This window comes from Pleuronectes platessa, chromosome 11 (assembly GCF_947347685.1).
Source record: "Pleuronectes platessa chromosome 11, fPlePla1.1, whole genome shotgun sequence".
Lineage (NCBI taxonomy): Eukaryota > Metazoa > Chordata > Actinopteri > Pleuronectiformes > Pleuronectidae > Pleuronectes > Pleuronectes platessa.
In genome coordinates, this window is record NC_070636.1 from 10,741,949 (window position 1) to 10,768,699 (window position 26,751).

At 40.3% G+C, this 26,751-nt stretch overlaps 4 protein-coding genes, 1 long non-coding RNA gene and 7 other non-coding genes across 13 annotated transcripts; all 12 read right to left on the reverse strand.

Annotated features, from left to right (window-relative positions):
• Positions 1 to 843: 843 nt before the first annotated feature.
• Positions 844 to 2,889, reverse strand: LOC128451521 (uncharacterized). Its single transcript, XR_008340113.1, has 2 exons — positions 2,526 to 2,889; positions 844 to 1,526 (listed from the first exon to the last, which is right to left on the reverse strand). It is a non-coding gene; the product is annotated as an uncharacterized LOC128451521 (long non-coding RNA).
• Positions 2,890 to 7,689: 4,800 nt separating this feature from the next.
• LOC128451086 (60S ribosomal protein L13a) lies at positions 7,690 to 12,434 on the reverse strand. The gene is made up of 8 exons (XM_053434851.1): positions 12,419 to 12,434; positions 11,804 to 11,904; positions 11,051 to 11,123; positions 9,783 to 9,848; positions 9,473 to 9,574; positions 8,552 to 8,637; positions 8,286 to 8,345; positions 7,690 to 7,942 (listed from the first exon to the last, which is right to left on the reverse strand). Exons 1-8 carry the CDS (start codon positions 12,432 to 12,434, stop codon positions 7,733 to 7,735), a joined length of 714 nt encoding a protein of 237 aa, XP_053290826.1. The 3' UTR covers positions 7,690 to 7,732.
• Positions 8,411 to 8,490, reverse strand: LOC128452547 (small nucleolar RNA SNORD34). The gene has a single exon (XR_008341039.1). It is a non-coding gene; the product is annotated as a small nucleolar RNA SNORD34 (small nucleolar RNA).
• LOC128452549 (small nucleolar RNA SNORD50) lies at positions 8,744 to 8,818 on the reverse strand. Its single transcript, XR_008341041.1, has one exon. It is a non-coding gene; the product is annotated as a small nucleolar RNA SNORD50 (small nucleolar RNA).
• Positions 9,659 to 9,741, reverse strand: LOC128452542 (small nucleolar RNA Z195/SNORD33/SNORD32 family). Its single transcript, XR_008341034.1, has one exon. It is a non-coding gene; the product is annotated as a small nucleolar RNA Z195/SNORD33/SNORD32 family (small nucleolar RNA).
• Positions 12,435 to 12,987: 553 nt separating the features above from the next.
• Positions 12,988 to 17,351, reverse strand: LOC128451088 (uncharacterized). Its single transcript, XM_053434855.1, is given in 13 exon segments — positions 12,988 to 13,429; positions 13,432 to 13,528; positions 13,862 to 13,921; positions 14,130 to 14,165; positions 14,167 to 14,365; positions 14,367 to 14,476; positions 14,823 to 14,882; positions 15,087 to 15,172; positions 15,724 to 15,825; positions 16,033 to 16,098; positions 16,370 to 16,444; positions 16,684 to 16,742; positions 17,332 to 17,351. Coding segments are annotated over 13 exon segments (1,059 nt in total). The 3' UTR covers positions 12,988 to 13,340.
• Positions 13,987 to 14,066, reverse strand: LOC128452548 (small nucleolar RNA SNORD34). The gene has a single exon (XR_008341040.1). It is a non-coding gene; the product is annotated as a small nucleolar RNA SNORD34 (small nucleolar RNA).
• LOC128452546 (small nucleolar RNA SNORD34) lies at positions 14,946 to 15,025 on the reverse strand. The gene has a single exon (XR_008341038.1). It is a non-coding gene; the product is annotated as a small nucleolar RNA SNORD34 (small nucleolar RNA).
• On the reverse strand, positions 15,911 to 15,993 carry LOC128452541 (small nucleolar RNA Z195/SNORD33/SNORD32 family). Its single transcript, XR_008341033.1, has one exon. It is a non-coding gene; the product is annotated as a small nucleolar RNA Z195/SNORD33/SNORD32 family (small nucleolar RNA).
• Positions 16,559 to 16,641, reverse strand: LOC128452543 (small nucleolar RNA Z195/SNORD33/SNORD32 family). The gene has a single exon (XR_008341035.1). It is a non-coding gene; the product is annotated as a small nucleolar RNA Z195/SNORD33/SNORD32 family (small nucleolar RNA).
• Positions 17,352 to 18,294: 943 nt separating the features above from the next.
• On the reverse strand, positions 18,295 to 19,822 carry atp5if1b (ATP synthase inhibitory factor subunit 1b). Its single transcript, XM_053434091.1, has 3 exons — positions 19,669 to 19,822; positions 18,869 to 18,981; positions 18,295 to 18,699 (listed from the first exon to the last, which is right to left on the reverse strand). Exons 1-3 carry the CDS (start codon positions 19,735 to 19,737, stop codon positions 18,558 to 18,560), a joined length of 324 nt encoding a protein of 107 aa, XP_053290066.1. The 5' UTR covers positions 19,738 to 19,822; the 3' UTR covers positions 18,295 to 18,557.
• A 597-nt stretch (positions 19,823 to 20,419) lies between these two features.
• On the reverse strand, positions 20,420 to 25,910 carry zmpste24 (zinc metallopeptidase, STE24 homolog). Of its 2 annotated transcripts, none has more exons than XM_053434089.1 (9): positions 25,226 to 25,910; positions 24,095 to 24,241; positions 23,657 to 23,860; positions 23,070 to 23,222; positions 22,825 to 22,966; positions 22,539 to 22,714; positions 22,216 to 22,320; positions 21,935 to 22,078; positions 20,420 to 21,817 (listed from the first exon to the last, which is right to left on the reverse strand). In XM_053434089.1, exons 1-9 carry the CDS (start codon positions 25,331 to 25,333, stop codon positions 21,593 to 21,595), a joined length of 1,404 nt encoding a protein of 467 aa, XP_053290064.1. In that variant the 5' UTR covers positions 25,334 to 25,910; the 3' UTR covers positions 20,420 to 21,592. The 2 variants fall into 2 exon arrangements, with proteins under 2 accessions (XP_053290064.1, XP_053290065.1); XM_053434090.1 differs by lacking the exon at positions 25,226 to 25,910 and adding an exon at positions 24,329 to 24,538.
• Between the last annotated feature and the right edge of the window lie 841 nt (positions 25,911 to 26,751).

Consider the following 26,751-nt stretch of genomic DNA (forward strand, 5'->3'; position numbering starts at 1 on the left):
GTACATCCGCTGTCACAACGGAGGAAAATGCAACGTCTCACAAAACACTCACTCGACCCTGTGCAGTGAGCATAAGTAGCAGGTGTGTGTACCGTGTGTGTTTACGTCAGAGGGGTCTCGTTACAGTGAAGTCGATAAAGGTTTCTGTGATTGGTCGTTCTCTCATCCCAGATCTCAATTTTCTGAATTCAATTTGTGACTCTGCGCGGCCAACAGCGATCCCTCACCGCTGCAGCGTCTCTTGTCTGAATTTTGCAGCTGCTCTTTTCCATAAACAGATATAATGACTTCAGCTTGACTGAATGAACGGAGCTGCTCTGCCGTCATTTTCCATCTTTTCAATTACACTCAGAGGTCACTGAATACAAACAAGACCCGGACATGTCTGCACTTCAGCTCATGTAAATAGAAATGTGTCACAGAGCGCACACATCATGTAAATAGGGTTTTATGAAAGGTACTTACGACTTGTGGTGAACACCTTTGTGTGGGTTGAACAGTGTAGGTGTGTTTTTGTATTTTGCATAGGTAAGTTTATACATTACATAACATTATAGAAGAGCTGCACCCCAGTTACACTTCTGCATTTTTCTCCTGCACTGGAATTTTGTAAAGTAAATATGATTTAGCCCATGTGGTTGGTAAGTAAGTGACCAGAAAGGTTTCATATTTTGCTAACAATTCTTTTCTTAAAATGTGTAAATGACATGGCCTATTTTATAGATTTTGTTAACTTATATAATCCAAAATGTACTAAGATGTCAAATCCACTTTACTCATGGCTGATATAACTTCCCCGGCAAATGATGTATGACGGAAGAAAAACACACAGTTAGCCAGTCGTCGGTTTTTTCCTTCCACTGTTTGTATTAGTCACTCGCAATGGATCATGATTATTCACTGCCGTTTCTGCGTATCGTGAATAAAACTTTAAAACATAGCCACATGCATGAATATAATTTGCGGCAGCAATGTTGGTGAAGACAACAACTCCCATGATCCCACGCCAGCTCACGAAATTATCAAGCTTAGTCTTCTGTTCTGATTGAGAGACCCCTAGCAGCCAGAGTTTCATATAATAGCTTTGAAAATTGTAATAAATTCACAAAATGGCAGAAACATATTTGGAGGAAATATTTCATGTTTGTTCTTTGATGTTCCCCTTCTCTAACTAGGATAAGGCCAGGTATTTGACCTCTACTGCAGCCAGCCACCAGGGGGCCATTGAGATGCTTTGGCTGCACAGTCTTTATATACAGTCAATGATTCCAACCATAAGTCAACCACCATAAACCCCGCCTCCTCCGTGTTACTGGATGGGACATGTACCATGAAACATTCTGCCACTTATGAGCTAAAATACATTTAGTCAAACCACCATTAACATTGTTCTGGTGGTGCCAGTGTATTCAGTGAAAAGGTCTGGAACAATGTATCTGTCTTGTTGTTTGTTTGATGACATTAATACAACAGAATGACAAAGGGCTGCACCTCACGGAGCCACGAAGAGAATTCTCGGTCTCGTTCTGTGTGGGAGAGCACAGTGGAACGGGACATGCACAGTGCATCAATAGCTTGAATAAGTTGTATAGATTTTCAGAATGCAATTCTGAGGAGAAGAATGAAAACTATTAATCTGAGTGTAGAGGCCAGTCTATATGGACAAGTAATAACTTACATTCAATTATTTTTGCAGTTGTTGTATAAAAGCCATTGATTTATGGATGCTTGCCCTTTGCCTTTCAGTCAGGTCCACAGGTTTCAGATTTTTCTGTTAGATCTCATGGCTGACCAAACTCAAACTCTATCTTTTTCTCTCGCTCTTTATCTTTTTCTTATACTTCTCAAAGCCAGTCTTTTGAGACTTGGAATAAATGTGTTCCCATTCAAGGGTGACATTAACAGGGACTGGAGAAAATTCAGACTGACTGTTTAAAGGGAGTCAGCTCATCTGTGGCACTACTGCATCGACTCATATACCAAAGGCTTTTTTCATCGGGAATGAATTAGTAATCATATTCAAACTGTACACCTTGATGTGCTCCCCTTTGCTAATCGGATTTTAAAGCTCTCTTTGAGACAGACTCCATGGAAATATGACATCACTGATAATAAAATTTAAAAAAGCTCAGGAAACTCATCAGCTTGTGCTTGTATGTGTAACCGGTCTCTCTGGTGGTGATTTTCTCTGCGTTGTGTCTAAAAATGGATGACCAGGACTTGTTCTTTTCTTGACACAGGACTTTTATTTCTGTTCAGAGGTTCAGCAAAAGAACAGAAAACATTCATCATTTGGTCACATGCCGGTCTCAGCCAGATCTAAAAGATTCTGGTGTCTAATAAAAACAAAAAGACCTATATAAAAAATAGTAAGTTCCAAAATACTCAAAGTATTCATAAAAATAAATAACAAAACTATAATTTACAATTACCTTTGAATGTCTCACATTCAATCAAACACATCATTAAAATAATCAAATCTTCTATTTACAAAATCAACATGAGTCTTATGCAACAAAACATACCTGTTCAGAGGTTCAGCAAAAGAACAGAAAACATTCATCATTTGGTCACATGCCTAACAAAAAAAATACACAGTTCAGAAGGCATTCTTCAGGACACAAAATGACGGACACCTACGCACTTACACAAGCAAGCTAGAAAACTTAATACATGTTTGCTAGCTTGCTGTAACACTCTGAACTAACTCAAAAATGAAAATAAACCATAAAAGAATGAAGCAACTCGACTACTATGATCGTATGAAACACATGACACATTTTAAACAACTTACAGATTACTTAAATTACAAACTTTACACATTAGTGTCGCGCTGTAAACGATACGTACCGGTCTCAGCCAGATCTAGAACATTCTGGTGAAAACCGGGAGGAGGATAAATACAATAGCCACTCGCGACCAACAGAGGGAGCCAAACACATGTGAAACACACAGTACCAAAATCATTAATTAACAAAAACAGAAGGATTTCTGGCGGAATTAAATAATACTTTTAATACATGCTACATATGTAAAAAACCTTTTATCATTCTCTTTAGCCAAATGCAATCTGAACTAACACTGTAATAAAACATCACCTATATGAGAGGACTGTGGTTTCAATAGCATTTATGCATTCGATTTGAGATACTGTTTATTGTATTGCGCAAAAGAAACTGCCCACTTGGGGGGGGGGGGGGGGGGGGGGGGGGGTAGGTGTACAGTTTTGATCAGAGTAATCTACTCAAAATCTTTCGCTTTCAAACAGGCTCCATTTTTATTTATTGTTTACCCCATTTAATTTAATTAAAAAATTTGTATATTTAATTTAATTTTATATTTAAAATGTTTTATTACATTTCATCATCATTTCTCCGCGCTGGTTCAGGGGTAGATGATGCTGGTCTTAACAGGTGACTGACCTACGCAAGCCTGTAGCCGCTACCCCCCCACAGGAGATTATGTGCTTGTGTGTGTGTGGCTGCGGCGCTTCCTGGTTCTTCCCGGCACTACGCTGCCGGTGCGAACAGCCAAAGTATTTAACATGGGCGAGGAAAGGAGGCGGACCGCTTTTCACAGCGCTTCTACCTCCGGTGGGTCCCCGGGGTTAGAGGATGATGGTGTGACGTTAATGTATTATTTTACATTGCATGTGTCACGTCATGATAAATCAGTCTCCTATGTCGCCTATACCAGGAGCCGCCCCTGTCACTGCTTATCTTGGCTCGCTGTCTGGCCGGTAACCAGCCGTCCGGACCGCTCCGTCAAGAAGGAGGTGGAGATGTTTCTTTACTTGGAATGCGGCCACTTTATTTCTCGGATATACAGTAGGAGCAACACTCGCTAGGTGCTCCGTCACTTCTCCTTAAAAACACACTTTTAGCGTATTTTCCCACAATACCCTGGTGCACTACGTCACACACTACAAACTTTCCTTAAAGGGGCAGGCCATACCTGGAGCACAACAGCTCTCGGTCTCATATACAGATGGCAAGAGAAAGCAGAGACGCAGACTCAGCAACTACATCTGAGATCCGATGCACCTTATTATTATCTGAGGGATTTTTACACACTGTCTGATAAACATTCCGACAGTAAAGGCAAGGGGTAGTGATGGATAAGGTTTTCTTTAACAAGTTAAGTCTTTCATTCTCACTTTCCACCTTAAAACTATGAAATGAACTGAAATATGAACTAGTTCAGAATTTAAATGGTGAACTATGAACGTGAACTATTCATGTTTACTTGTATGAACTGAACTTTGAACTAGTTCATGAGAGTAGTGAACTTGCACAACACTGGACTTTGAAAGTGCATAAAAAGATGGAGGACACATCCGCAGCTGCTCCTACTTTACAATAATTAAGCCAAATGGCCAAAATATCCTGGGGACGGGTGGCGAGTGAGTCTCAGCTGTCAATCATGACATTTAAGCCCATTTTTATATCGTCAAAAAACTAATACCAACCAAACTTCAACATTCATCTGTTTAATAAGAACAACTTTAAATTTATTCAGCATGTACGTTTTAGTTTGATCCATGTCCCATCCACTAAAATGGAGGAGGTGGGGTCTATGACCTAAATTGCAGCCAGCCAGGTCTATGAACACTAATTATACATGCATACATAAAAAACATTCTGCTAAAAAAGGGCAAGATCCTCTTCATTACTAGACCTCCGATTCTGGCAGCGTGTGTCACCAAGCAACACCTCCCACTAATGTGTCCAAACTACTTCATCCACCTGTTTCAAATGGAAAAGTATGCACAACAGTCGCAGTTGCATTCTTATACCTCATATTTCCTGACTCAAAAAGTTTGGAGATTTCAAATTTCTATTCGAGTTGAAATCTCTTCCATTTCTGGGAAACCACTTTATGGCTCCCACACAGATGAGCACTACCAATTCTGGAGCCAAACACTTAAACACCAGCCAGTTTTAGGAAGAAGAGGCGGAGGAAGAGGAGGATGTGTGTAATTGCTGGAGCCCATTATAGGCTGGGCCTGCAAGAGCAGTTTCAGACACTCGTGGTCTTTTTCAATCTGTCTCAGATGCTGTGATTAGAGAGCGAGTTACTGCAACGGCGTTTTCAAAAAAATGACATTTTTGGAGCCGTCACTGTGATATGTAACGACATCCGCCCTTAACACAGGGAGACAGGCGTCAGATTGGCCCCCTGCCTGATCCTTAGTGGGCCCTGCTTTCAGGGGGGGCATGTGAGTCTCCAGCACAGAGAGAGGGGGATAAGACAAACACAGAAAGTATGGGGTGTCTTGGCAGTTTTTCTTTACGCTTTAATCAGGAAGATAAGCCAAGATTCGCCTTAGTCTGAGTCAGTTAGAAGGAGAAATGCCATATGACACTAAGACAATGCCCACACACGCATAACTAATCACTCTAAGACATTGCAAGAGGTTCGGAGGAAGTGTTGAGGCAGGTGCGTGAAGAGGTTTACATTAAAGGAAAAGCGTTCTGCATTCGTCTCAGGCGGCATCAAGATTTTATTTTCCACAACACTTTAGCAACATTTACATCTTGCGTCCACAAAACTGCAGAGTTTTTGAGCCCCTTAAATTCAGCTAATCACATTTATACTTTGAAAAGTCCAGATGGGACTTCGGGACAGATTTGCCAGATGGTTACCAGCCCAAAGAATGTTTAAGAACCACTAAATGCATTCACATTCATACAGCACTTCGACACTCAGCAATTTTACTATCACACTGACGACTATCTTGCCCAATAGCACTTCACAATGCAGACTGGAGGAGCTTAGGGTTCAAACCCCTGACTTTCTGGTTAGTGGACCATCTTTTATACATATATATACACACAAGTATTTCTTATCATAATAATAATGATTCGCTTATCGACTTTGCTGCATAGAAAGACAATATGTCTATTGTAAATGTTGTATTAAATCCACTGGTGAAAACAATGCTTGTAGAGTTGTGTCTCCTTAAAATAAGGCTGTGTCATGTAACTCCCTGCCATAGTTGCATTTCGTCAAAAGAGTAGAAACTCCTCTCTGCAGCCTTTTGATTTTTACTTCCTTGGTTGTAAGAATCTCTCAAACGAAACAATGTGAAATCTCAGTAAAAAGGAGACGGATCCCTGCAGGGACCTGACTCTGAGGTTACCAGAGCTCATCGAGTTAACCTGCAACCGAATCCGACTGGAAGGCAGTCAGTGTCCGTTCAGTTTGCTCTAGTGAATGCTGCCATTTAAAAAACACACATTGATGGATGCATAAAACTGATGCAGATAGGTCCCATGTGGGGCAGTAAAATGTACCACGTCAATCATCGGTTGTCATGAACTTTCGGTCAGCTAAAAGCTAAAGTGGTACTCTTTTTCCTGGTTGGATCAAGTCAGATGGAAAAAGTCCTGTTGAAAAGACAAAGTGACTTTGTTGAAGAAAAAAAAAACATCACGATCTGTCCTACTTTAAGTAGAGAAGGGCACCGAAGGCCGCCCAGGAGATTCCGCTGGTTCAGGACAAAAGTTCAGCTAAACTGCTCAGAATAAACTGATCTTAAATAACAAAGATCTGTTGGCTCTGATTAAGTCCTAAGAAGACTTAGCTGGAAATCCTTTGATCAATATCAGTGTACAGGTAATGAAACACTTTGATGAGCAGCTTCAAGTTCACTGAATCAGTCTTGTATTAAATGATTTATTGATTAACTTAAATATGAGGGTTTTAACATTTCAACAGATTCTTGCAGTTTATCATAAAATGATAAAGTTGTAGATTATTGAAAGAGTGCATCATATTTTCAAGACATAAGAAACTCACTACAAAAAATATAACTTGCCCAGTCATATCTTATTTCGCTGCTTTTACTTTGGTAAGACTGAGGGAAAGAATCGGTTTTCGTCTTGTTTATTTAGACAAGTAATGAAAGAACGAGAAAATAAATCTGAAGGAAATCATTCATCTTCAATCATTACATTCTAAGACATTACATTTCTTACAAAGTTAATTTGATATTTTTCATTAAAAATTTGGTTTGCTTATTGATTATCGATACCTCTACCCAGAGTTTCTACTTTCAATAATGCAGCTGAAATGCTTTCAATCCGCAGAGAATTTTTACATATAAAGTAAAACACTGCTCTCTGCTGGTAGAGAACTTAGAATGCGGTTGGAATAAATATATAATACAAGCCATCTCAAGTAGAGCACTACATGATTTTGCTCATAACCTCAAATGTAATTTTATAGCCCAGGTGTCAATGCACATTAAACAGCCGGTGGTAATCTTACTAAAAGACGCTGTACATTTGTTAACATGCATTTCAAGTTTAACACCTCATTGCTAAAAGATACTTCATGCACACTTATTTTAATTTAAGATTCAGTCCGGCTCCTGAGGTTAATTTTTCAGTAGTAGTAGAGATTCTGTTCAGCAGTTTTTACAAACACTTATACTATAATTGAAGCAGCAGTTATTCTACACTGGATCAGTCAGACGCTGAGTGACAATGCAGCAGGATCAACCTACGCACAAATATTATTCAAAAAACATTTTGTAAGATTAATGCTTCAGTATAGTTTCATCTGTATTAGTAGTTGAAGTGATGCAAACTCATTACTCATGTTGTTGACTAGCTAGTTACAGCAAATAACCATTTCACCCAAAGTGCAATTCTAAGACATGAACAAACGAAAGTCAAGACACCATTTATAAACATTTATTTATCTTTATTGGCCAGAGGGAACCAGTTCAGACAAGGACTCCGTACTGTTTCAGAACGGCTGTGTAGGCTGCGATCTTGCCCTCAACGTTCTTTTCAGCCACCTTGGTCAGCTTGACCAGTGTCTTTTTCTTGCAGTAGCGGAGCTTGGCCTTCTCCTTTCTCTTCTCCTCCAGGGTGGCTGTGATGGCCTGATACTTCCAGCCGACCTCATGTGCCAGACGGCCGAGGAGGGCGTACTATGAGGGGAAAGGAAGTGATCAAACAGTTAATATCTGCAAACACCAACTCAACCAAATTAAGTTTGGTCGACCAGCAGCTCTAAAATTACTGCAGATGCTAAAGAATACGGAATTCCTAAAGATATAATATTGATATCGCATTTAAGGAATTTATGTTCAAAGCTTCAACTTAACGCACAACTTGTCCAAGACTCAACTCAGTAATCAGATCCGTAATTTCTCATCAATAGATCAGTTAAGGAATAAAGATCTCATCAATGTCAAGTAGGAACTGTTGTGGCAAGTGAACTGAAGCGTTTTGATTTGTGCAAATTTTACATATATAATATTCAAGGCTCACCTTGCGAGTGGGCTTCAGGCGCACAATCTTCAGAGCAGCTGGGACGACCATACGCTTCCTCTGTGGAACAAAATTCACAAGTCAGATAAAAGAAGAAAAGGACCTGAATACACACTGCTTGGGCAGCATGTCTCAGATATTTGTTTATTTTCAGAGGTAACTCAAACAAGGTAGGTAAGGTATTTAGATTGACATCACAGACAGCAGATGAAGCCACATGTGGTCCATAGAGAAAATAGGTGTGGTTTTTTGTTGCAGATAATCACCTTGTCATAGGGTGGGGGGATACCGTCAAACACCTTCAGCCTCTCCAGAGCAGCCTGACCTCTCTTGGTCTTGTGGGGCACCATGCCTGAAGGCAAAAAGAAAATAGAAGTTCAATACAACGTTAAATTCCATTTGACTGCAGCTGTCACAAAATCGTTAATTTGTCCAAGCACAAATGTTCACTCCCACTCAACTCAGCAATCAGATCCAATAAAGGTTTTTTCAATCAGAAAATGTTCAGCTTCGGGATAATGACATCACTGTCAAATGAGGAACAGTTGTGCTGGATCAAATTAACAGAAACACTTCTACAATAAATATGACCCGACAAATGCAGACAACACATTTGACAATTTAACAATGTCAGTGTCAGAGCTAGCGGTCTGATTACATGTCCCTATTTTATAAAATGCTTCTTTTAACATAGTTTCTTTATTTGCTTAAATTCAGACATTTATTGTTATATTTGTTCTGCAGTCTTTGCCCACTAGACAGTTTGGAGTCACAATTCAGTCAACCCATGCCAGGGGAGTATTCAGACAGACATTGACTTGGCTGCTAATTCGGCATGAGTTGTGTTTAAACAAATGAGCCAAACTCACTGCATGCCAGAGGTAAAGATTGATCTGATTAAACATTAAGGGCCTCAAGTCTCAATGTGTTTAAGACCCATAACTTTCCATATGAACCACTTGCATTACTTCACATAATGTACAGCATATTTAATGAACTTGAACCGAGCTCAGCAAACTGAGCAACATCTTAAGACTGATTACAAACTTCCCGGGTGCCTTTACAATACAAGTTTCATTCACATTTATGTTGAATTCAATTCATATATTTAGGCTAAAAATCTACTCCGCACGCAATTAAATGTATTAAAGGGAAATTCATTATCTAGATTCTGGCCACATTTTCACCTCTGACTGTCCTCCAGAAGATCCTGCTGGGAGCCCTGAAATGGAACGGTCCACGAGAGGGGTTGGTGTTCATCCTCTTACGCAGGAAAGACAGGTACTTCACTGTAGACGGGCAAAAGGTACATGTATACTTTAGTACAGGTTACAAATACTTTAGTGAAAACTACAACTTCAGTATGTACTGCTGATGTCTCAGATGGTAGTGCATGTCAGGTATCTCATGGTCATTTAAACTCGAATTACAGTGATAAATCATCATCATCGACAACAAACATGTTCAAAAGGCCAAAAATGGAAATGAGTGACTTACGCTTGTTACGGTAGAAGTTGCCAGAGATTTGGATGCCCTCACATCTCACCACCACCACTTTGTGACCTGAAGAGAGATGGAAACCCAAGTTAAGCATTTTGAATGAACAAAAAACTCTTAAGACAACAACCAGCTTCATGTGTCTAAAGGCCTCAGTATGCTTCTCCGAGTCCGTTTCGGAATGACGGACGGACGGATCGGACGGACCCTTTTTGATTTACAGTTCTACGAGCCTTTTTGTTGTGAAAACAATTCACCGCCAGAACAGTAGATGGCGAGACGGAAGTTGAGCTTAGACAAGCCTACCTCATGAGGTATATAGAAGAAGTCCACGCTGGTTTATTTACGTCCTCCCGGCTCCTCACACACAGTGAACGATGGCAACTAACAGAAAAAGGATGTTGATGACGCGACAGTTTTTGCTGAATAAAGTGACACCCAGCGGGTCAAAATGCTTATGTTATCGTGTCTTAGCGCAGCGGTTCCCCGGTCTTGTTTCCAAACTGCGTTGCTAATTCAACAGCTGCAACAGCTTGAAGCTACACGGAGGCAGCTAGCTCCCCCCAGCTTCCACACAGAGTCAGCACGGACACCCGATACTAGCTACTACCAAGTGTTTGCTTCTAACCTGACGGTGTTTGAGAAACAGTGTCATGACAGCCGTGGGATTAAAGTCAGCGGGTTTTTGCGCTGTTCCCACCGCAGTTAGCATGGTGGCTAGCCCGCTAGCCCCGTTATCAAAGTTCGTTATAACCTTATGTGACCGTACACACATGCTGTAAGTGCTCTAACCAGCCACCGTCAGCCGGACACACTTGTCACAATAGTCATAGAGTCGTAGTTGTGATTTTGGTTTATTGTGATGTAGGGAATGGAACAGGAAGTTTCCATTCCGAAATGCTGGCGTTAGCGGACCAATCACAGCCAAGTGCTATCCGTGGGCTGTCCGTCATTTCGACGTATAGTTAGAAAAATGAGCGCGGCACGAAAAGCTCTCCGAGGAGCCTCGGAGAGGCACGGAGAGGGCGTTCCACGTTGGAGAGGGCGGTCCTATCTGTCCGTGTCCGTCAAAACGCAGAAGCATACATTGGCCTTAAGATGGTAGTGCATGCAAGTTCTCATGGTAGTTAAACTCCAAACAGGTAGATCACAGACAGATTCGGGGGATACTCAGATGTGACATTTAGTACTGAACTTGTGTTCAGGCAGCTAGTAGATACAACTTTAACTAACATACACATGTTATGTCACACTTTATAAAAACTCACCCAGCAGAACCTGTTTCGCCACGAGGGCAGCGAGCCGACCAAGTAGATGGCCCCTGCCATCAAGTAGCAGAACCTGCAGGTTTAAAAGACAGAGATATTGCCATTATATTTCTGACACAAGCTAGTCAGCTAACAAGAAAAGGTTAGCCGCGTAAATGCTATATGAAGAATGCTACGTCTTAAACATCGACTCAATGCTAATGGAGTTTAACATAAAACCTCAGACTCAAGATTTGTACAGAAGAGGTTTTTAGTGTTTGTTACAATTCTTTAAGATGCACGTTTCCTCAAAGAGCTCTGACGGCCGCATGGACACCAAACCACCGGTTGAGCTACAACGTTAGCTTAGCATTCACGTCAAAGCATGCCAACACAGTTACAGTGATTTGAACTTCAAAATCGCAACCAGGTATTAGAGCACCATTATCATTTGTAAACAACGCATGGGCATCTTATATCAGGGATTTGGGCGATGCTTCATTCGGTTATTTAACTTAACGAGGGCACAAGCTAAAGCCACTAAGCTAACAGCGTTGACTCGTCAGGGAAGCTGCCATGATGGAGGCATGTCCGCTCGGCTACTGCTAGCTGCCTCAAACGTGTTCAAATCTAGTGCTAAAACAAACCCCATGCAGGACACAGATTAAACCAAGTGTCCCTGACATTGTCACCCGCACTTTACATGTAAAGAAAAAGACTAGACTCGCCGTTAAAGGCAAAAATGAGGGGAAATGGTCAGCAGCGTTTACACACCTTATTGAACCGGTCCGCCATGATGCGCGAAAAGAAAGAGACACGGGGCTGCTCCGAAGAAAAAGCACGGGCTGGCGGAAGTGACGACACACGAGTTCTTTCTCGCGGGACGTGGTGTAGAAACGGGTTTTTCGTTTTACCAGTGTTAAAGATATAACGATATATTTTAAACCTTATGTAGTGATTATAATGGAGAAATGTCTTGTTCACAAATACTCTTAATCAAACCAATTGTCGTTATATTTTCCTTCCATATTCCACACATAGTGTATCTATAAAGATATGAAGATTTAATTACAGTAAAATGGGATTTCACATAGGATACACAAAAATATAAAATCCAAGACTCATTAGATTTGCTCAAATTAGTATTTTATTTGCGATTTGCCTTCATTTTTGCCCCACATTTTCTGTATTTTTGTTTGGTGTCAATGTACTATTTTCTTTTCTTTCATAAAACTTATTTCCATTTACAATGTGTGCTACTTGATGAAATGTAAATTCATATTCCTGAATACAGTTGCTGTTGGCTGGAAGGAGTTTGGTCGACTGTTGAGTAACAGCATAGCACATTATTTCTAATAAATTGATAGTCTTTTGATGAGTAATGTAGACCTGCCTCCTGTACCATTTCTGGTGTCAGCTGGAACCTCTGACTTGGGCGTATTATATAAGTCACTGTACATATATGAACAGTCTCTCGTTTGCCCGTATTTAGCTAATATTAGCATTAATACTCAGTCACTTAATATAGAATGTTGTGGCTCAAACTCTCGCTCAGCAGATAAAAACTGAGTCGAAATAGAAATTCATTGAATGAGAACTCTGATTCAAGGTTGGATACAGGGGGAAAAAAAACAACCTCAAAGTGCCAGAAACTCAATTCTTGTTTCTTTACATCCACAGAAACGCCTGCCAAATGACTTGTTTCAGCAGTTTGTCCATTATTCCAATTAGCAAGTTTTAAACTACTATAGAATTGAAATGATTTGAGTCCAAGGTGCAGTCAGATTATTTTTCTCTGACCAGTTGAAAACAGACTTTAAATTTGCAATGACAACACTACGGAGCAAATTGTCACATTTGCAAAGTTTACCGTGGCAATATTGAGTAATTTGTATAAAAATAATTGACAAATTTAAAATACTTGAATTTTTCAGAAACAGTAAGGGCTTACAAAGCCGTTCGTATTTCAGATTTATTCACACAACACACAAGATGCATTGATGTTAACATTTCAAGTGTTTCAGTGTAAGGTTGATTCAAAGAATAAATCTCTGCATGCAATTGAAAACATTTATTGAACAGCTTTAATAACTTTCAAGCATTTACAGTCGCAAACAAAGTTATTGCTAAAGTTGTATGTCAGTGAGAGGGAAGTCAGTCATCGTGCTTCAGCTTCCTCATCTTTTCCTTGTGACTGTCGATCTCACACTGCAGACATTCCATCTCCATTTTGTGGTGGTCAATTTCTTCCTGGAGGTGCTGTTGGACTCGCATTAGAAGACACCGACAGCCACTGTCCTCGTCTCCCAGTTCAGTAAAGGACCCCATACTTTTTCAGAACGGCTGTGTATGCTGCAATCTTGCCCTTGACACTCTTTTCCGCCTGCTTGACCATTGTATTAGGAGTAGCGGAGCTTGGCCTTCTCTTTTCTCCAGTGTGGCTGTGATGGGCTGGTACTTCCAGTTGACCTCAAGTGCCAGACGGATGAGGAGGGCGTACTATGAGGGGAAAGGAAGTGATCAGTTAAGAGGCAAATGGCAACTGAACCAAATTAAGTTTGTAAAACCAGCAGCTTAATTACTACAGATGCTAAAGAATACTGCCGCCAAGATAATTTTGCTATAGCATTTAATGAGTTTATGTTCAAAGCTTCAACTTAATGCACAACTTGTCCCAGACTCAACTCAGTAATCAGATCCGTAATTTCTCATCAATAGATGATCAGTTTAGGAGTAAAGATCTCATCAATGTCAAGTAGGAACTGTTGTGGGAAGTTTCCCTGAAGCATTTTGATTTGTGGCAATTATACATGTATAATATTCAAGGCTCACCTTGCGAGTGGGCTTCAGGCACACAATCTTCAGAGCAGCTGGGACGACCATACGCTCCCTCTGTGGAATAAAATTCACAAGTCAGATAAAAGAAGAAAAGCGCCTGAATACACACTGCTTGGGCAGCATGTCTCAGATAATAGTTTATTTTCAAAGGTAACTCAAACAAGGTAGGTAAGGTATTTAGATTGACATCACAGACAGCAGATTAAGCCACATGTGGCCCTTAGAGAATATGGATATCTGGTTCTTTGTTGCAGCTCTTCACCTTGTCATAGGGCAGAGGGATGACATCAAACACCTTCGATCCTCTCAAGAGCAGCCTGACCTCTCTTGGTCTTGTGGGGCAACTTGCCTGACGACATCCTGAGCTGATGAAAGTCCTGATGTTGGACTCTCATTAGAAAACAACAGACTGTGACACTGTCGTCGTCTCTCAGTTCAGAACGGCTGTCTGCTGCAATGTTGCCCTCGACATTCTTTTCCGCCTGCTTGACCAGTGTCTTTCTTGCAGTAGCGGAGCTTGGCCTTCACTTTTCTCTTCTCCTCCAGGGTGGCTGTGATGGCCTGGTACTTCCAGCCGACCTCATGTGCCGGACAGCCGAGGAGGGAGTACTACAAAGGGGGGAAAGGAAGTGATCAAACAGTTAACATCTGAAGACACCAACTGAACCAAATTAGGTTAATAAAAACTGCAGCTCTAAATTTACTGTAGATGCTAAAGAATATTGATTTCTTTAAGATATAATATTGATATTGCAGTCAACGAGTTTATGTTCAACGCCTCAACTTAACAAACAACTTTTCCCAGACTCAACTCAGTAATCAGATCCGTAATTTCTCATCAATAAATGATCAGTTTAGGAGTAAAGATTTCATCAATGTCAAGTAGGAACTGTTGTGGCAGGTCAACTGAGCTTATTGATTCGAGCCAATTATACATATAATATTCAAGGCTAACCTTGCGAATGGGCTTCAGACGCACAATCTTCAGAGCAGCTGGGACGACCATACGCTTCCTGTGGAACAAAATTCACAAGTCAGATAAAAGAAGGAAAGAGCCGAAATAGACACTGCTTGGGCAGCATGTCTCAGATAATTGTTTATTTTCAGAGGTAACTCAAACAAGGTAGGTAAGGTATTTAGATTGACATCACAGACAGCAGATTAAGCCACATGTGGCCCATAGAGAAAATGGGTGTGGTTTTTTGTTGCAGATAATCACCTTGTCATAGGGTGGGGGGATACCGTCAAACACCTTCAGCCTCTCCAGAGCAGCCTGATCTCTCTTGGTCTTGTGGGGCACCATGCCTGAAGGCAAAAAGAAAATAGAAGTTCAATACAACGTTAAATTCCATTTGACTGCAGACGTTACAAATCGTTAATTTGTCCAAGCACAAATTTTCACTCTCACTCAACTCAGCAATTAGATCCAATAAAGGTTTTTTCAATCAGAAAATGTTCAGCTTCGGGATAATGACAACATCACTGTCAAATGAGGAACAGTTGTGCTGGATCAAATTAACAGAAACACTTCTACAATAAATATGACCCGACAAATGCAGACAACACATTTGACAATTTAACAATGTCAGTGTCTTTTTCTCCGTTAGTGGCCTGATTACATTTCTCCATTTTATGAAATGCTTCTTTTGACATGGTTGATCTTTATTTGCTTAAATTCAGACCACTAGATAGTTTGGAGTCACAATTCAGACAAATGCAGACGACCTAACCAAGGAGAGTATTTTTCAATGGGTGTAAGACATACAATTGGAACAACATAGGCAAACCACGTAAATTGAGCATCATATGTCAATAACAAATTTCCAAGGCAAGTTTATAATGAATTAGATCTTCACCTCTGACTGTCCTCCAGAAGCCATGGCTGGGATCGCTGAAGTGGTACGGTCCACTAGTGGGGTTGGTGTTAATCTTCTTACGCAGGAAAGACCGGTACTTCACTGTAAATGGGCACAAGTTACAGATAAACTTTAGTACCAGTTACAAATACTTTAGTGAAACCTATTACTTCAGTCTGGTACTGCTGATGTCTCAGATGGTAGTGCATGTAGGTATTCTCATGGTCATTTAAACTCGAATTACAGTGATAAATCATCATCATCGACAACAATTAAGTTTCAAAAAGCCAAAATTTAAATGTGACTTACGCTTGTTGCAGTAGAAGTTGCCAGAGATTTGGATGCCATCACATCTCACAGCCACCATTTTGTGAACTGAAGAAACGGAAACACACAAGTTTGGCATTTCAAACTAACAAACATTTTAATGATCTTTCAGAATAGACTTGAGAGCGTTTTCATATAGGGCCTCAATTTTCTATGGGTGTAAGACCAACAACTGGAACAGGCAAACCACGTAAATGACTTCAAAATTAAATTCTTGAGTGCTTTCACTGAACCTGAACAGAGCTCAGCAAATTGAGCACCATCTTATGTCAATGAATACAAATTTGTAGGGCAGATTTATAATTAATCAGATTTTCACCTCCGACTGTCCTCCAGAAGATCCTGCTGGGAGCCCTGAAGTGGAACGGTCCACAAGAGGGGTTGTGTTTATCCTCTTACCCCGGGAAGACAGGTACTTCACTGTAGACAGGCACAAGGTACATATATACTTTAGTACAGGTTACAAATACTTTAGTGAAAACTAATATACTTCAGTTTGGGTACTGCCGATGTCTCAGATGGTAGTGCATGTCAGGTATCTCATGGTCATTTAAACTCGAATTACAGTGATAAATCATCATCATCGACAACAAGCATGTTTCAAAAGGCCAAAAATGGAAATGAGTGACTTACGCTTGCTACGGTAGAAGTGGCCAGGGAATGGAATGCCCTCACAACCACCACTTTGTGACCTGAGCGAGATGGAAACACACAAGTTAAGCATTTGAAACTAACGGACACACTGAGGCAACATCCAGCTGCATGTGTCTCCGATCGTAGTGTATGCGAGTTTCCTCATGGTCGTTAAACTCGAAAAAAGGTAGATCGGCCAGATTTAGGTCAAGTTTTAATCAAACACGTTTGTCTTACAGTGTTAATAACGTTCATTAAAATAAACGTTTTCTCCAAGAGCTCTAAAGGCCGCATGGACACCAGCCTACAGGTTTCGCTGCATTGCTAGCTTAGCATTAACGTGAAAGCATGCCAATATGGTTAATGGATTTTTAATTCAATAAGGCGAAAAGGAATTAAAGCACAATTATGTGTAAACAAGCATAGACTCGTCAGGGAAGCTGCCATGATGGATACACGTCCACTCGGCTACAGCTAGCTGCTGCAAACGTGTTAAAAACTAGTATTAAAAAAAACGCCAAGCAAGACCAAGCTTACATCAGATGTGACTGAGAATATTCCCCGCAGTATAAGTGTGAAGAAGTAGACTTTAATTTAATTCACGTTAAAGGCAAAAAAGGAGAAAATTGATCCGCAGCGTTTACGTACCTTACTGAACGGTGCGCCATGCTGAGCGAAGAGAGAGCGAGTACGGGGCTGTCCGAGTATAAAGCAGGGTTAGGCGGAAGTGACGACACATGAGTTCATTCTCGCGGGACGTGGTGTAGAAACTTTTTTTTCTTCTTTTTTTTGACTTAATGTGTTAAAAATGTCACGATATATTTTAAGTGAAATGTAAAGATTACAATGGCAAAATCCACTGTTCACAAATAGTCCTTATCAAGCCAATTGATTTTATTTACTTTTTCTCTAGTATTAAATATTGTTGGAGGAGTTTTGTTAAATGTCAAATAAGAGTATAGTAATTTCTTTATTTTAATAAATGAAGGCCTCCTGTATAATTTCTGCGGTTAGATTTAAACTTGTAACTTAAGCACATTATGTAATACACTGTACATATCATTATTGAAGCAGTTCCTGTTTGCCAATATTCAGCTAATATTAACACTAAGTTATTTCATACCTAAAACTAAAATTATAGCAGCATATAGTGGCTCACAAACTCTTCCTGAGGAGATAAAACTAATGATTCAAATAGAAATACATAAAATATGACCTATCTGCACAAGATCTGCATTAAGGCTGGATTGCGGGGGAAACGATCATCTACCTCAAGGTCCCAGAAACTCAGGTCTTGTACCCCTACATTTGTAAAATATGAAGGGCTGCTAAATAACTTGTTTTAGCAGTTCAGAAAGTTTGTAAAATGTCATAAAATTGTGGAAAATGTTGATTTGAGTCCAAGGTGCTGTCTTCAGATGGCTTGTCTTGTCTGATCAACAGTTGACAACATACAGATGTTAAATCTGCAATGACATTAAACACCAAGGAGCAAATCCTCACACTTGCAAAGTTGACTTAAGCTAACATTTAGTAATTTGTCTAGAATAATAATCACAATGTATAAAATTGGACTTTACTGAAAGAATAATAAAAGATAAGAGCTTCCAATGACGTTTACATTTCAAATTTATTTATACAGCACACAAGATGCATTGATGTTGCCATATGAAGTGTTTCAGTGTTAAGGTTTTTTTCCCCATGGAATACAACTCAAATCTCAGCATGCAATTGAAACAATGGTCATTTAATGACAAGCTTCAATAACTTTCAAGCATTTACAGAACAGTCAACAACACATTCATGTCAGGCCCGGTGAGACGGCGCATGCAGCAAACAGTTATTTCTAAAGGTGTCTGTCAGCGGGAGGGAAGTCAGTCGTCGTGCTTCAGCTTCCTGATCTTTCCCTTGTGACGGTCGATGTCACACTGCAGACGTTCGATCTCCTTTTTGTGGTGTTCAATTTCTTCCTGGTGGTGCTGCCTCAACGCGGCCATCTGCTCCCTCTCTTTACGCCTTGTGTGGATAGATACAGAAACAGGTGACAACAAAGAAGAGACAACAAATGAAGGAACAGAGACAAAGAGAAGATCACAATTAAAAGAAAATGTGGCGACTTATGAGGTAACTAGAGCCAAATCCCCCTGTCAACATTAGTTTGCTTTAAAAGTACAGAAATACCCACTTGAAGTACATCTCCTCCTCAGCGGCCTGCTTCTTCCCCATGGATCCACCAGCCTCTCTGATGGACCCTCCACCTCCACCACCTTTTCCGGCACCTTTGCCCAGCTCGCCCAGCTGAGGAATCCAAACACGAAATGTTTAGTGTCAAATAATTAGTAATGAGTGGAAGCCATGTTAGGGCTTTACTCCAGGGACACACCTTAAGAGGACATGGGCATCAAATTACAAAGTTTTAAAGTCAATTTCTCGCTTGGGATTTTATTATTGAGACATGTCTATGTGGTTTTAACAGGGTTCAACTACCTTGATGTCACATATACACATGTTTCTCTGATATTAGAGTAGTTAGACCAGGAAGTTGTGAGGAACTCCCCTGGGAAGGTCAAGATTTTGTTTATTTCAAAATGGAGGCTTCTTTGTTTGGCAGGTGTCAGATTGACAGAGGTACTTGGAACACACTGGAAACAGTTTTGTGCAAAAACAAGACAATAAAGAGCTGGACACAAACAAGCTTCGTAACAGGGGGCTGATGACTCACTTTGATTTAAAATGGCCTCTCAGGCAAGAACTGGTACTTTATTTAGATTTAAACTTCACATGATTGAAGGGAAAACCTTGTCAATTCATAATTGTCCTCGTTTCACATCTGCCTGACCGAACACTCCACTCAAACAACATTACCACCCCACTCCTCTGACGTGGGAGCATGTCAACAGTTGTCTATCTGCCTCCATTAAGGTGAATTTTAGGTTTGTTGCGTCACACGAAGCAATGGTTTATTCACGTGTCACATGCGTTTACCTGGTCTGACGACATCCTGAGCTGAGAGCTGATGAAGGTCTTGACGCTGGGTCTCAGAAATCTCGCCATGTTTGACTCACATGTGAAAGCAACACTGACACTGACAGTGACGGTGTCCTTGTCCTCAAACAACACCACAGGGCGGCGCCATTACTCACACAGACCGGGGTGTGTGACGACGACACGAGCGGCACGTCAGTCCTTATAATTAAACTTATATTAGTTAAATGAAAATGCATTTGAAAGGGTTTTGTTAAACACACATACACTGCCTCGTTTTACTTTGTATGAATGTAAACAGTAATGTTGTATTGCACGGAGAAACAAAACTCGTCCCCCATGTTTGTAATGGTATGGTCTCAAAGAATGTTCTTTGGGACTATACCATTACGCAGTTAAAATATAATATAATGTGCAGTATTAAAGGTATTAGAAGGGAATAAATTAACCAGTTAAATATTGAAACTCAAATGAAAGAAATATTACCCTGCAAATTTCATCGGGTGCCTATTTTATGGTATTATAAGTTTTTGTCATTTTTCTAAGTCAAACATAATGTGAAGAATATTGGACCAATATCACATTTAATTGGAAGGAGTAACTCAAATACTACAAATATTACCAAAAGTATTATAACGTATTTGACGTTTCCATAGAAAAATTAAAAAATGTGTTGCATTCTAAAACATTCTTGCGAATGCAGCTCAATTTAACTTTCACAATTGTAAAAAAAACCACCCAGATCAACAAATGCTTTGAAGAACTTTATTCAATGCTGCAAAAGGAAGTATACAGTCCCCTCTTTGAACAAACCAAGCACTGGCTTATTGGTGAAAGGAACCTCGCAGACACCGTCCCTGAAGTTGCCTATAAATACTTTACTTTCCAGGCAACTCTGTGCTCACTCCGGCCCGAAATCCAAGAGAAGAAAATAAAAAACACCAGCTATCAACTTAAAATTTTCAATCCACATTCAACATTTTCTACAATTCACTTCATACGTCAATACTCTACTCATCAAAGTTACATATATACAGGTATGGTTGCACCCTTTGTTGGCGAGCAAGTGCTTAAGAAAAAAGTAAAATGACTCTCCCCAATGCATGTAGAAAATAAAAACCACAAGTCTAACCGAATTTTAAATGAAAATTTCTTCTGCACTGCTGTTCACAATATTTTCATTTTCTGAACAAACAGCAACAATTAGAGGCACTCACATTGTATTACTGTAATAAAGTAATCACATTATTCCTCTTACAAAACTGGGGATTTGAAGACTGAATTAACACGTGTTCTCTTGAGCTTCATTGGGGATAATGCATTGAAATTAAAATTAAATAAAATTTACAGTTGCACTTGAGGGACAAATCAAATTCTGGCCTGTGTGTCTGCAAAAAGTATTGTCATGAGTTTTGTAAGGCATCTGTCTGCAAACCTAGCTTGACCACATGTTCCCTGTTTTATTTGAGTTGTACTGCTTTATAAACTTCTTCCTACTATCACACCAGAAACAGTGTGACAAGTGAAAATCCAAGTTCTTTTCCTTAATTTTAAGATAAAAAAAAAAGGTATAGGTATTATTTCAAAAACTGAACTGTCTGCAAATTGTGCTCTGACAATATATTTGTAAAACACACATTGCCCTGAAGTATTTCTCTATAAGCGCATTGTGTCTCTAAAGAAAAGAGCAGAGACTTCAGGACAGGCTTTTGATTTTTTCTTTTAGGCTGCCTTGTGCTGATATGTTTTGGTTTGGTTTAAAACAAAGTTTAAAGGGAGCAAAATGGAAAAACGAGAAAGAAGATAAAACAAGATGAGGGGCTGCAGGTGGCTAAAGAAAGACCGGGATGCATCACAGGGCCAGGAGTGGTCTGCGGAGCTCCTTTGGAGGACGCAGCGGGCGCCGCTCCCCCTTCCAGCCCCGTCAGTCCTGCTTGGCGTTGCCCAGCGCTCTGAGGCGCTCCAGGAGGGGAGGGTGGGAGTAGTGCCACATGGAGAACAACCAGTCAGCCACAGGGAAACCCAGGTTGTCCTTGTTGAGTTTGATGAGGGCTGAGTAGAGCTCGGAGGCCTTGCCCATGCCCTGCGCAAAGGCATCTGCCTGGAACTCAAACCTGCGACTCAAAACCGTAAGACAGAAGGACAGGAGCTGCAAAGACACAAGACAAAAATTAATTAGTGGGTGAAAGTGGATCTGTAAATAATGAAATGTATAAATTAACACTTTAAAAAAACAAGCAATTTAACTGATGAATCTCATAGTCACCTCGTTGTACGGGGAGAAGATGAACTGGAAGATAATCATCAAGCCTATTAATGTGGGTTGACTGTCATTGAAGTCAAACGCTACAAACAACTCCTTACGTCCGATCAGAACAGCGAATAGGGAAAAGCACAGGAAGGAATTCATCTGCAGGAACAAGAGTCAGCAGATGTTATTGACGTAATGCTTTTCATTGTCCTCATTTGGTCAATTTGCATAGAGGTCAACTCCATGCTCTTGGTGCAGTCAGGAAAATTAAATATGAAAATTCAAGAGATCCCGACCTGACTGATGATCATATTCTTTACAGTGTGACCGAGCTTCCAGTGACCGAGCTCATGACCCAGCACTGCGAGGATCTCTGAGTTGTTGCAGCCTTGTTTCTTGTTCTGTGAAAGTATTTAAATGAGAAAGACAAACCTGATTCCACTGAAAGATATTTCATCATCATCACTACTAATAACATTTAAGACACAGTCTTGACTGATCAATTCAACTTAGGGAGAAGAGTGGTTGAAAAAACAAGTGACTTTATCTATCAGGTCGGGTCAACCAGATGAATTGTGGTTAATATCAGAGCAATATGATCTTTTCATGGCTGTGTCACCTTGGGCTTGGCTTTGGCTTCACCAGATGACTCGTCACTCTCTGGCTGCTCAGGCTGGGTCTCTCCAGACTTGTTGAGAGGGGAGTAATCCTCCAGAAGAGTGTCAAACAGCACGATGCGTTTGTTTTTGAAGAACCCATAGAAGTATGCATTGCTGTGCGATGACCGCTTGGAACCTGAAAACATGACATTCAAAACAGTTAAGAAATGCTGTACCTTTAACCATCTGGTAGAATGGCTCAACATACCCATAAAACTTAAACACATATGCAACTTATTACTTTACCTTCTACGACATAAACCTTAGTGAGGGGGAAGCTTATACTCTTGGCCATAACCTCAATGTCCGTTCTTAACTCTCCCTCGGGCAGAACAGTGAACTTGTCGAACAGCGGAGCAATGTAATCAGCATAGATGGTGACAAGTACCTAAGATCCAAAGAGAAGGCGAGATGTATTATTAGAATGAGTGGTGCTTACACATTTTTCTACACATTGTATCACGCGCTTGCGAGGAGAACATGGCACTAACCAGAGAGACAGCCAGGGTGAAGAGCCAGGCGTAGATGAAAAAGTAGTCGCCCCCAATCTTGATGATGTACAGTAGCAGTGAGGTCACAGGCAGCAGGATACACTGGGTCACAGCGAACTTCTTCACAGCGTCTCTGAGGAAGAACCCCAACGTCTGAGAGGAAGAGCAGATATTAATATGAATAAAAAACGAAAGAGAGAGAGGGATTTATCAAGAGGACGTCTGCGTTTGTAGTTATCACTGATGGCAGCCTGGGTTTTAAAGGGAGTTATATCTTAAGTTTGCAGTTATAAGCTGCCATTGTCTGCTTGATTTCCTATAACTTATGACAGATTATAGAAATGACAAACTTTCACTGTGGAAAATATACAATTATTTTACAAATATTTATTCATTCTATTATATCCACCTGAACATTTATCTTGTTTCAAACTGTCATTTTTGGCCCAAATCTAAAACAGGGGTAAGTTAACTATTTCCATTGCAGATTTGAAGACTGTAAGAGGATGATAAGGTGTCTGCAGACCTTCCAGAGGCAGGAAACTACAAACTGACACATTTGAGTGGGTGCGGTTCAGTCAACGTACCTGCTGGTTAAAGCCGTGCTTCTCCTCAATGACAAATGTGTTGTACAAACTCCAGGGAAGTCCAGTTATGGCGCTGAACAGGGTGGCAAGCATCAGGAACACGAGGGACTGGGTGATCTCGTACTCTGAACCAAGTCCAAAGTGACTTGTCACAGAGCAAGCGGCGCCCCACAGAAACGGGATTCCACCAAGGAGCAGGATCAACTATATATATATATATATATATATATATATATATATATATAAAAAATAAAAAAAAATCAATCAAACATTTTCAATTGTAAGTTGATCCTTTTGTCCCATTCTTCTAAAACTATACATGACAAATAAACACAATTCTGCCTTTTTGGCACTGAAGGTCAATCCACTTGTATGATCAAATGGTAGAATTGCTATTATTGAATGATATGTGTAATTCAATCTACTGGATGTTCGTACCGTCCCCTCAGTCTCGGAGTAGAGTCCAGACCAAAAGCTGAAGTTGCTTTTATCCAGCTGATAAAGACGTGATTTCTCAAATGTTGCAGAATCCATGATCTTCCCGAGCTCCTGTGGTACATGTGTTGTTGATCTGTATATCCTCCTCTGTAGAGCAGATCAATCCAGTGTAAGTACATAGTTGACACTTTATCACAGTACAAACAAGGGGAAACAGTATTTCAGATTCCTCACAAGTCCTTTGTTGAATTCAAACGTTGTCAAGTATCAGGCAACAGGAGACCTAATTGATAAAATGCACGTAAGAATCATTACATTGTCCCTAGAGAACCTAATGTTGTATTTCACATCATTCTCAGTTTATTTTGTCTGGGTGTATGCTCTTAACTTATTTGACCTGTGTTGCTTTAATAAAACCAGTTTCAACTGACCTACTGAAAACTAGACAACATCTTTATTTGTCAACTGTAGATGATTGACAAATAAAGCTGATACTGATTCTGACTTTTCATTGAGACTTCAAGCTCCGTTTCACTGGCTTCAACAACCAAAACCTAAAAGAAGTCAATTGGCAATTCAGATAGAAGAGAGCTGAACATGCAGTATAATTGCAAGAAACTCAAGCATAGTTTTTCATCTAGTTTAGTTTGGGATGCTATTGTTTTATGCTTAGTTTTTAGATTGTAGTGCGCCATTTCATTACTGTTTACAGGGACCTCAGTATTTAGTTCCCTCTCATGTATCTCATGTTTTGGAATAACAATAATTCTTCTTGAAACTCAAATTGTTCCTTCATTTTATAAACTTAAGACGATATAATCACACTGATCTGCCAGGTTCTTCTGACTACATGCAACATACTTCTCAAAAGTTAGTTGTGAGGAAATAATGCAAAACAGAGGCCTTTTACAACCATAATAAAATACTTAGATTAATGTAACAGCTGTTATGTAAATGTTTGATACAATTTCCTTCCTGTTTCCAAGAGGAGCCTGTCACATAAAATATCACAAGTTACCATCGTTTACCTACGTCACTTGTTTATTTTATGTTGTATTGTCTATCGGTTTATATATTTGTTAAAGTTGATCTCAAACACACACATGATCCCGACAGTAACGATGGACTCACCTGTCTGTAAGACAGATACGCCTCCCACAGATACACTGTCCACGAAAAGCCCAGAACAGCATAAAAGATCTTCTTCTCCACCGGGAGGTCGAGGATAGTGTCCATCATGTTGGCTCTGTTGTTGCTCTGAGTTGATGGAACAGGGCTGACTAGCTCGGCAGGCTAACTGTACCTTGCCTTACTGACTGTTAGCTTGAGGCTAGCAGCTACTTAGCTCCCGCTCTACACCCAAACAAACAGAAACCCAGCGAGGCTGAAAACAGGGAGATGCGTCTCCACGTTAAATCCACGGACTGACGTTAACTCGGGAAACGTCCGCATCCACTTTTCATTCCTGGCTCGAGGCTTTTACCGCTAATATCTTTCCATTCATGCGAGAAGAGGCGAGCCTGTCGGCAAAGTGCGGCTACGAATTGTGCCCCTGCTGAAACGATGACTATAACAGGAGTTCCGCTGCTGAGTGACTCACGGAAAAGAAACAACACTCCTGTTGTAAGATTCAATTCACAGTTTAGTGGTCACGAAACTAAATATGAATAAATCCAATAAGATCACTTCGAGTGTCTCTAAACCACTCTAGTGAATGAGCCAGCCAACTGGTGTAGAACTGGAGAGAGGATTTCAGTTTCCAGAGCCTGTAAATGATACTGAACTCTACCGGTCAAATACAAGTGTTCTCCACTCAGACCTCTGGAGAAAAAACACCCAGTTCATGAAGAACACGAGTCCAACGTGTAGTATGTACATATGCCATTGTGTGCTACTGTGCTCTGATGGTAAACCAGTCGTACCAGCCCTAGCCGGTTGCCTAGGGCGCAAAATGCAAAGAGGGCGGCACAAGAGACTGAATTATTTTATGATATATTTACTGATGACGTGACATGCAATGTAAAACAATACATTAACGTCACACCTTCATCCTCTAATCCCCGGGGACGCACCGGATCGAATTAAATTAAATTAAATTAAAATAAATTAAAATAAATTAAATTAAATTAAATTATATTAAATTAAATTAAATTAAATATAAAAACGTGCGCAAAAAGCCCGTTGCGCACATTCTGCGCAGAAGCCCACTGCGCACATCCTGCGCAGAAGCCTACTGCGCAAAAGCCCATTGCGCACATTCTGCGCAGAAGACCATTGCGCACATCCTGCGCAGAACCGAACTGCGCACATCCTGCGCAGAAGCCCATTGCGCAGGAATTGCGCACAGCTTCTTTTTTTATATTTTCTTTTTATATATTTTATTAATTGAAATTTACATAGTGTAAGATGTTTTGCAATTAGTAGGGGAATCATGCCAACTTTAAGAGTTCAATATATTGGCAACTTCAAGATGGGATTCAAACCCGGGTCCTTCTTGTTGAAGGACAGCCGCCCTACTAACTAGGCCATACTACCAGCTGATGCCATGAGAACTATACATTCCAAAGCAATGGACAAATTATCGTGTGTGTGTGTTTTGTATCATTCTATGCAGCTTTTGATACACACTTCAGAGAAAATATTTTCTACTTTGCTAC

What these genes read in the sequence shown, in the direction of transcription:
- zmpste24 (XM_053434089.1), bottom strand. Translation starts at nt 25,333, where the DNA reads ATGATGGACACTATCCTCGACCTCCCGGTGGAGAAGAAGATCTTTTAT. An exon ending in CGTATCTGTCTTACAGACAG is followed by an intron (nt 24,242 to 25,225) that starts GTGAGTCCATCG and finishes TCTGCTCTACAG; the next exon opens with AGGAGGATATACAGATCAAC. An exon ending in AGAATATGATCATCAGTCAG is followed by an intron (nt 22,079 to 22,215) that starts GTCGGGATCTCT and finishes TTGTTCCTGCAG; the next exon opens with ATGAATTCCTTCCTGTGCTT.
- LOC128451086 (XM_053434851.1), bottom strand. An exon ending in GGCGAAACAGGTTCTGCTGG is followed by an intron (nt 9,849 to 11,050) that starts GTGAGTTTTTAT and finishes ATCTCTCTTCAG; the next exon opens with GTCACAAAGTGGTGGTGGTG. An exon ending in CTTCTGGAGGACAGTCAGAG is followed by an intron (nt 8,638 to 9,472) that starts GTGAAAATGTGG and finishes TTTTGCCTTCAG; the next exon opens with GCATGGTGCCCCACAAGACC.
- atp5if1b (XM_053434091.1), bottom strand. Translation starts at nt 19,737, where the DNA reads ATGGCGAGATTTCTGAGACCCAGCGTCAAGACCTTCATCAGCTCTCAG. An exon ending in TCAGGATGTCGTCAGACCAG is followed by an intron (nt 18,982 to 19,668) that starts GTAAACGCATGT and finishes TGGATTCCTCAG; the next exon opens with CTGGGCGAGCTGGGCAAAGG. An exon ending in GAGGAGGAGATGTACTTCAA is followed by an intron (nt 18,700 to 18,868) that starts GTGGGTATTTCT and finishes TATCCACACAAG; the next exon opens with GCGTAAAGAGAGGGAGCAGA.